Genomic DNA, 9,575 nt, shown 5'->3' with positions numbered 1-9,575 from the left:
CAAAATAGTATACTATCCTTAGTAACTATATTTACCTACAGTAGTGATTATGATCCACAATAAAATTTTTATCTATATAAAATTACTTCTTTCTTTAATGTTGCTATCAATCTTAGGATCCATGGCTAAAGAATTAAAGTTATATGTGTTGTTATATACAGTCAAACTCGGATAACTCGCCCTCGGTTAGCTCGAACACACGGTCAACTCGAACGGATTTTTAGGTCGGTTCCCACACAATGATAAATTGCTTTAGCTAACTCGAACTTAACATCATTGACTCTAACAGAGTTTTGCCAAACGGCTACCAAGACGGCTGTTATTAATGTTAGTTAATGTTAATGTCATAAAGGTTAGGCGGTCTTTAGCCGTTTTATCTCCGAGCATCGGCTTCTCCTCATGGCTAATGTAGGTCTTCTCTGGCATTTTCTTCCAAAAAAGATCCGTTTCGTCGACATTGAAGATCTGCTTAGCCGAATAACTTGGGAGAATCGCTTGGCAGCCTCTTTGTCCGCAGATGCTGCCTCTCCAGACACGGACACATTGTGGAGATTAGCCCTCTTATTGAAACGGGAAAGCCACCCGTGGCTAGCAGAAAACGTTTCTTCAGAAGCACTTTCCCCAGCCTTAGCCTTGACATCCTCAAAGATAGATTTGCCTTCTCCTGAGTGAGCAGAAGGCTCAGAGGAAAACGCCGCCGCTGCTGATCCTCAAGCCAAATTGTGAGAAGTTTCTCCATCACTTCGATGATTTCCCCTTTTTTTGCCAATGATCGTCGATTGCATCGGCACTGTACCTTTCACGCGTTCCATTATACGATCTTTCTGTTTATAAATGGTACCGACGGTCCATCGATTCAAGTTGTATGCCCGTGCAACACTCACCATTTCCTCACCCGCATCATGTTCGTAAGTACCGTTGTTCGTAACTCGAATGTTCGTAAGTAGGGGAGCGTCTGTATGCAGCGTACTAATTTATATATCTTCAGCGTATATGCATCATCAGTTTATAGCTAAAAGTGTTCTCCTAAAGAGGTGGCTCAAATGCATTATCGGCACATAGATTGTCTATGGGGTTCTATAAGATAATAATGTGGCGTGGAACATTACCCTTTAATAATAATTGAGTTGGGCTTCAACGATGAATGTGTTTATCATAAATTTTAACTGCAGGTTAGGTTATTAGCAAAAGTAAGAAGCATTTCTGTACCAGCTTGTAAATTGCATCTTGTAAATTGCATTTTGTAAATTGATCACTAAGGTGAAATGCGTTTTTCAATCATATCCTTGTTACGCTTTTTGAGCTACATTTATATAAGTTAAAATTTTATAGAAAGCACGAATATGTTAGAAAGCTACAGCATGAGTGGTTTGAAGCAGCAATTTGTTTAGTATTCAATGAAATCAAACAAATGCTTCCTAAACCCTTAAGGGAAGAATTAAATATATTAATTTAGCTTGAACTATCTGTTAATGACAGAATTATTTTAATTAACCAATGAAGTTCCATTTGCAATGATATTTTCGTTGAGTATTAGTTATTTTCTTTGTTGCAAAAGGGCTATCGTAATACTAGGCTTATCTTGATCAGTAACTTTTTAAAGCAGAAAGGCCCTTTTTTCAATACCAGAACTGTCCAAAGGTTCAAGTGCATGTGATGAAAAAGAGCTCCGAATAAACACGAACGTGGACTGATGTCATTGCACATTTACATCTCACACTTAAGTGCCTGCATCAATACCAAGAATCCAGCTGTACAGCCAATGTTTAAATCAACCGAAAATACGCTGCTAGTACACACTGACATTGCAACTGAGGGAACATATTATTGTGTTGCTTTGGCTACTTAGCAACGAGATATCTTCTGTGTTTGCATAAGTGCTCGGTACACAATGAACTCCAGTGGGGGACTGCATAGTATATCAATGATATGCTGTGCAATTAACACTACCAGTTGACAAAATGCTCTAAGTGGTTGCAGAGTCTGACACTTAAAATTGGTCATGGCACGTGTCTACTCTGTGGAGTGTTTATAAAATGGCACAGCCATTGACAAAGTGATGGGCCTCAACAGCTGACTTATCGACGACAACATAAATGAATGACAGATAAAAGAAGTGTTGAAAAATATTAAGTGTGACACTAACTTAAGATATCCACTTGTCACCAGCACAAGTGATTAATCAACATAAACTTAATTAGTTTTGTTTGCTGATCAAACACCATAGCAGAAGATAATTTCAAGCGCTTGCCAATCCATTGCCAATTCATTGCGTATAAAGAGAACTTGCTAACTTTTAGTTACTTGCTAATGGTGAGAACGTAAATTTCCAGTTAATCGAATGCTACTGAAACAAAGGCCCGATTGACACGCTGTACACGACACAAATTTTATCAGCAAAAAATCCAATGCATTCGTTTATGAGCAAAAATAGAGCCATGAATATGAATTGTAGCAGCGCAGATAAACAGAGATTGGACTGTTTGGTACAATTTGAGAGATTAATCTTGGTGAAAAGATATTACCCTAGGACACTTATGTATTCGCGGCATCTAACTTTCGCGTTTTCGCGGTGTCATCCTCTCGCGAAAGTTTCATGTGCGAAACTAAACTATCATAATAAAGGAGCGAAAAAGCGAAACTAAATAGCTTTGTTCATTGATACTGTAGAATGGATTTTATAACGACATTTATTTTAACGTTTTTAACGACCACTATAGCATCGTTAAAATATAAACCAACAAAATAATTTGACTATCAAAATTTATTACGTTATTATTTTGCAATTAATTATGATTATTTTCCCATTAAGAATGATTTATAATGATAGGAATTTGATGTCAATGCACACGAATTAGTAGAATATCGTTTGCTGGGGACATCAATCAATGCAGTGAGCACCGTGTGTTGAAAGAAAATAAGACACATGCACTGACACTCGGAGTACTACACAAGCAGCATGGCTCTGGAAAGGTTTGGATTCACCACTGACACCTCTTCAATAACTTGTAATTTTTTTAGATTTGTTTTGTTTTAAGTGATGTGACTGACGAGACGTTTTAAAATTAAAATAGGCAAAACATGACCGCAGTTAAAATGCTCAGAAAAAGACATCTTTTTCTTTTGAGCGTTTTAACAAAGATAAATTTTGTGGATTTTATTCTAAGTTCATTCGGAGGCTTTTACATTTTCGATGGGACATGGCCAAGCGGGTGTTTGATAAAACTTAATCTTCTGCAAACATTTATAAAAGTCGTTAACAAAAATATTTTGCCTCTGATGATGATAATAATGATGCCTAAGAACTACTAGAAGTTGATGTTTGTCTCTATGGCTTGGAATGAAGTGATATTCCACAGCGATAAAAACCGCGTCCATGGCCGTTGGGCAAATAACTTTTCGAATTAATGATGTTGAGGTCGAGTTATCTGAAGGAATTTATCATTGCGTTGGAACTGACCAAACAAATCCGTTTGAGTTTACCTTGTGTTTGAGATGAAATGTTACATTTTATCTGAGGGCGAGTTATCCGAGTTGGACTGCACTTACCGTAAAAAATTCCCAAAAAGTTGGGGCGGCTCAGCCGGCCAGCTAGCTGCCCCAGTGAAAACGGGCCTGTTGATAGTCCAAGAAACAAATGGCAGCAAGCGATCAAATTGCATTATCGACCTTGCCCACACCATTCTACCTGCGGTTCACAATTACAAACTAGTCGCAAATTGAATTTTTTTTTATCGGTGAACCGAACCTGAGGAATCTAATTATGTTTGTTCCACTGCATTTATTTTCACATCACTATATTTTCGCACTCATCAGAGCTGCGAAATTAAGTTGCTCCGAAATTTTAGTCTGCGAGCTACTCACGAAACTAAATACTAGCGAAATATAAGTGTCCTAGGGTACCTAAGAAAGAAATTCGACCCTAGAAGATCAGCTCGGCTGATCCAAAGAACCGCCAGCAATAAGTATGGCAGAAAATTTGTGGCCGTGGGAGAAGATTTATTGATATGTGAAAAGCTCTGATAAACAATAAAACAAAGATAATTAACATACACAAATTCTAATGTATACAATATATGCTAGTAACCTTTACATTGTTCGACCATCACTGCTATTAATAGTTACCACTTTCACATTTACCAATGCGCAGAATGAGATGTCATAATTGAAATTAAAAAGGTTGATATCATGAAATATCATGGAATAAATAGTAAAGACCACAACTTTGCATTTTGCTACGATCAATCCATTAGCAGATTGATCGGACTGTGTCCATGGACGGACTGACAGATTACACTTGCCAAGACCTAAAATATGATGCTTGTATTATTAGTTGTTCTTCCCAGATGATGACGATAAAAAAGGAGCAGAGTTGTGTAGATATTGCCCATCTATACCACCAGTAAATACAATATGTTGTACTACTGATAAAATGGCAAAACAGTTAAGCTATTTCACCTCGTAGAGATATTATAGTGGCTGGCCATTATGGTACAATTAGTCAGAAAGCTGTTATAATGAGCTTATTAGCTGTGAAAAACATTCATTTAAGTGACAGAGACAACAGAACTCGTCCAATACTGCGTCCAATACTGCGCCAAGGCAATGTTAAGATGTCGTGCTAGCATTATACAAAATTAACCCTTTGAACCCTAATTGTCAGTTTTCCGGCATTGTGTAAGGTATGTCAGAATCCCTAAAGGCCGGAATGCCGGCATTCACATGGCTCTGTTTACAAAAGCTGTTTCCAAGTAATAACATAAACCAATCAAATTCATTTTTGCACAGGAACAGAAATTTCCCTTCCATTTGCAACAGTTTTCAAATATCTTTATCTACTTCCTTCGTTATAATAACAAATTTTGTCAGAACAATATCGTGAAAAAGTTGGTACGACTCATTCATTAGTAGGTCATAAATGATTGTGATGCAAATAAAGAATTTTATGATACTAACTGTAATTTTCCAGTATATTTTGAGTCATGAAATGATGATGAACATGTGCTCGATGGATATAATACTAATGTGAAAGCTTTTACGAGTTTTAAAAATACTACGAGCTTTTATAGTTTTAGCCTGAATTATGATGAAGTACTGTTTATTTTTCTGTTTGATGACATTTGCTGTGGGTTGACGTTGACTGACTTTTTACTAGTATTTTACCAAATACCATTGTACTATGAACATATTTATATATATGTAGAAAATTTTTTAAAAACTTCAGATCGTTGGACAAATTGCCTAGAGTTACTGAAACGCATTGACTGAACAGCCAGGGTTCGGAGGGTTAAAAGGAATACATGTAGTTACAACTAGTATCTTTGTGGAATAGAACTGACAGCAGAATAGTGCAGTTGTCAAGCTTTGGTTGGCGTTAAAATGTTACTGAACTGATTCAACATAGTGCTTCCGATATTGTTGGTAAAGTGGAACACAACTCTTGTGAAATGGGTGGCCCTCAAAAGAGTGCCTCCGGGTGATGATGCAGGATAGCGTGAGAAATAATTTATAACGGAAAGCATGGGAGAAGCAACTGTCGTATTGATGGTGCACAACAAAAAATAAACTCCAGACATAAAGAATGTTTATAATATTCAATTTTCGGTTTAAATGTTCAGGTCTAAGGTATCCGACGTTTGCCTTTCTTTGTTTTAGAAAATTTTATTCTACAATTTCGGGGAAAACTTTATTATATTTCTCATGCTTACAACGCGCGCCAATACGATTGCTAGAATTAGAACTTGCCATAGTCAGAGGAAAACGAACTAATCTCATCAATAAAAGATATTTAAGGAGGCAGATACCTAGTGCCCAGCTGAACATTTTTGTCCCGAGTATTGATATCCTATTTTCAACTACTCGCCTCGTGTACCAGTTGATTAAAGTTGTCTTACTTACAAGGGCGACAACTGCGAACTTTGAGTAATACAATTGATAGAGGCTCTCCGAAACTGTATCGGCTCTCCCTTCAACCTAGACTGGTGTGCATGCAGCACGAAAAACTGCCGACAGAATCATAAGCTAAAATTACAAGTTCAATTAAGTGTTGTTTAATGTTGTATTTATATTGTCAAAAGCATTTTAGTTATATCTTGATATTGTGGACCAATCTATGTAACCGCCCTAACCCTACCACCTCTGAATATTTATGAACAACACAAAGTATTTAATTCTCGACATCACATTACGGTCTAGTCAGATAAGACACAAATAGTGTTGTTAAAATCCATGACCATGGCACGTTCCTTTCATAAAGTTGAAATAGCGAAAAATCGGTTTGAAGTTTTACGACAAAAACTATAGCTTTTACAGCAAAAAACAAGTAAATGTTATTAGAAATATATCGCAAAAATTAATTCTGTCATAACAGTAAAAATGTAAGCAATGAAAGCATAAATGTGTCCGATAACTTAAATACAGAGGTGAAGAAATAAGGTATCAGTAAGTGGGTCATGAAAGAGGACGCCTATCAGCAATTCATCTGGAAGTTAATCAAAAAATCCACAACCTGGCACAGCCAGTGCTTCAAGTGGAGTCGGTGAAAATCCGGAAAAATTGCTGGTTCTATGTCGAAGTGGGAATTGGAGCACAAAAACTCATTCATCGTTTTAAAAGTATTACGCATAGTTCAAACGTGTGAGGCGACACCATAGTAGCTAAGATCAGTTTGAATTGGGAAAGAAAACAGGCTATTTAACTGGATTTGAAGAATCTCCGATGAAATTGTTAGTTTTTTTTCAAGACAACTTCCAATCATTGAATTGCAAATCATCAGCAACGCCCTATGAATTGTTGTTCAACATTAACTTTGTCATCTATCAAGTGTTTCATCAAACTTAGAGGAATTCTGGGCATGGAAAAGTTTATAGACGTTCGACACAATGGATGATAACTCCTACCGTTGAACAAGCATCAAGAGTGCACATGACTATGGCAGCAGTTACATTTATGGCATGAAGAAGAATACAGGCATTGAATTAAAAGGCGGTGGTGAAATATTCTACTTCCGTCACCACTGTGTCTTTGTGATCATGCCATATAAATGGGCTAATCCTCTTGGGTGATTTAACAAACAAGACCAAATGCAATCGCTAGCCTTGGTAACTACGTCTGTACAAGCTACCAATACAGGGTGACCAATACATCTGTAGAACCTACCAACACAGGGAACATGTACACCTGCGCTGATCAACTTCTTGAAGTTCATATTACGCTATACATATCATATATATATATATATATATGTCAGCTTCAACATAGGTCAACCTTATCCAATAATAGCCCAACCTCAATTATATTCCATAAACACTGGCATTCTTCCAGTTAGCTTCCTCTCTCATAAAAAGCTGTTTAAAACCGTGACTCATTTTATTTTTTTCTAGCTATATTAAAACTGATATTCAAACTATCTTTCTAATTTTGTTCATCAAGTTTACTTTGTATAGGGTGTACTCGCGATTATAGAGACAACGAACATTGTTGCATAAATTTTTCCTACAAAGAGTATGATAAACGCTTCATTTAGAATTGAAACAATAAAAATATTATCATTTAAGTTTTCATACTATTTTGCATAAAAGTTCAACTTTGGTCTGTGTGTTAGAAAATATGATTGTGGTAAACCCTAAGCAGCGATTTTATGAGTCCGGCCTACCGCATATAGCTAGTATACTGGTGTAATCAAAGCTAAACCACCAACACTTCCAGTAACATATCGTATCAGTCATTCCTGTCTCTTGACTCAACATATTACAACTTGTAGATTTCTTCACATCTGACTCACCAGCTTCCAGAGAAGGAGTTAGGCAAGGTAGGTCAACAGCTGTGCGTAGCGAATCTTGAGCAGAAATATGAGTCTGTGTTCTATTTGGAGTTGGCGCCGCGGCTGCTTCTACACCAAAGGATGCATCGACTTCACTCAAGGCTAACAAACTGTTGGAGTTATCAAACCTTGAATCTAAAACAGGATGCTGATAATCGGAGAGTCGTCTTTTTCGATATGTGTATAACTTCTGTGCATACAACTGACTTCCTACAACAGCAGTGGTCTATTAATATACGGAATATAGCTACAGTAAAATCAAACCAGAGTATCGCATCTACGGTTCACAACTTGTAATAACTTGAGCTTCAATGGAGAAAATCTAACTTCTCAGTCATCGAAAGAGTTGCCTTCCATTAAAAAATTGATGGTAGCACGCAAATTCAAACATGAGCAGCACAACAGTAACTTACATTACGATAGGCTAAAAAATGAGCGTAGAACTTCTGCCTAGTGAAGTGCATCTCAATTGTAGAGCCATCAGTCTGCACTTGATGTGAATCCACTCGCGCATTTAAATGATTTTCACGAGTAAGAAAATTGAGTTTCTGTGCAGTTTGAAAGAATCAAGAAGATACATGTAATACTCCATACACGAGTATTACACGTATAATCAACATGAAGGTTTACAATTTAAGCTTTAGTTTGCAGCAAAAACCTGAGTATTTCATCTAGAATTTTTAAACTCAACTGTTTTATTCAAGAACAGAATAGCACAAAGAAAGAGTTTTGTTGAGATAATTGGTTTTTCTAAAACTGCGTGAACACTAACCTACCGGACTGAAGTAGATCCTATAATGTAAATTCAAGATAACATAAAGAATTTCTGTGAAGTTTTCGCTTCGTCCTACGTTTAAAGATCCATATATGGTAAAGTGTCAAGTGATAAAATTTGATTTGAATGGTAACCTATCTGGTTGTACATGCAAAAGAAAAAATGACATGCGCATAGCATTATTGCTACTTTAAACGAGGTCTGATCCAAAAGTTCCCGGAATGGAGTTGTATACTCGTGCATATTCGCACGATGGAAAAACCCATTGCAGCGTTGGCTGCGAAACACCTCTGGAGTGTTGTCACAAAATTTCAGGTTGCTATGACAACGCGTTCTCATGTGAGCCGACGATATGTCAAGGTCTGTCTGGTGCTTCCGTCGTTTTTTAACAAATTTATCGTCTTGTTTAATCAATCGGAACAGCGTACTTGCATTAAGTTTTGTGCGTAATTAGGGAAAACAAGTACTCAGACAGTTGAAATGTTAACTATTGCTTTTGGAGATACCGGTCTAAAGAAAACACACATTTTTGAGGGGTACAAACGTTTCTGTGAAGGTAGAGACATCACTAAAGATGACGCGAGGTCTGGCAGACCAGCGTCGGCAAGAACCTGCTCGTAAATTGACAGTGTGAGGTCACTAGTCATGCCAGATCGACGTTTAACCATTAGAGATATCTGGAGAGACTGGACTTAGTTTTGGAACTGTTCAAAAAGTTTTAACTGACTATTTAAACATTTTAAACGATTTTTTAACAACTTAAACGAGTCGCAGCAAAGTTCGTGCCAAGCTTGCTAACTCATGACCAAAACGAGCTCAGGATGCACGCTTGCAACGATTTTAAGGAAGCTTTCAGGAATGATCAAAACTTTATTTTAAAGGTCGTATTATCCTTGTTTTCCCTAATTTCACACAAAATTTAATGCAAATGCGCTGTTCTGGTTTATTAGACATGACGATAAAAAAAAATTTTAAAGC

The 9,575-nt window shown here is 36.9% G+C and overlaps 1 protein-coding gene across 1 annotated transcript in view; it reads right to left on the bottom strand.

Moving 5' to 3' along the window:
- Positions 1–353: 353 nt before the first annotated feature.
- Positions 354–9,575, bottom strand: part of LOC137402614 (uncharacterized) — a 30,319-nt gene continuing 21,097 nt past the window's right edge. Inside the window, exons 7-8 of the mRNA XM_068089119.1 lie at positions 7,784–7,957; positions 354–709 (exon numbers count right to left, since the gene is read on the bottom strand). Of these exons, the coding sequence (XP_067945220.1) occupies positions 354–709; positions 7,784–7,957 (530 nt within the window). The remainder of the gene's footprint in view (positions 710–7,783; positions 7,958–9,575) is intronic.

This window comes from Watersipora subatra, chromosome 8, assembly GCF_963576615.1.
Source record: "Watersipora subatra chromosome 8, tzWatSuba1.1, whole genome shotgun sequence".
Lineage (NCBI taxonomy): Eukaryota > Metazoa > Bryozoa > Gymnolaemata > Cheilostomatida > Watersiporidae > Watersipora > Watersipora subatra.
The sequence above is the reverse complement of the archived record's forward strand: the minus strand, read 5'-3'. Positions and strand labels throughout refer to the sequence as shown.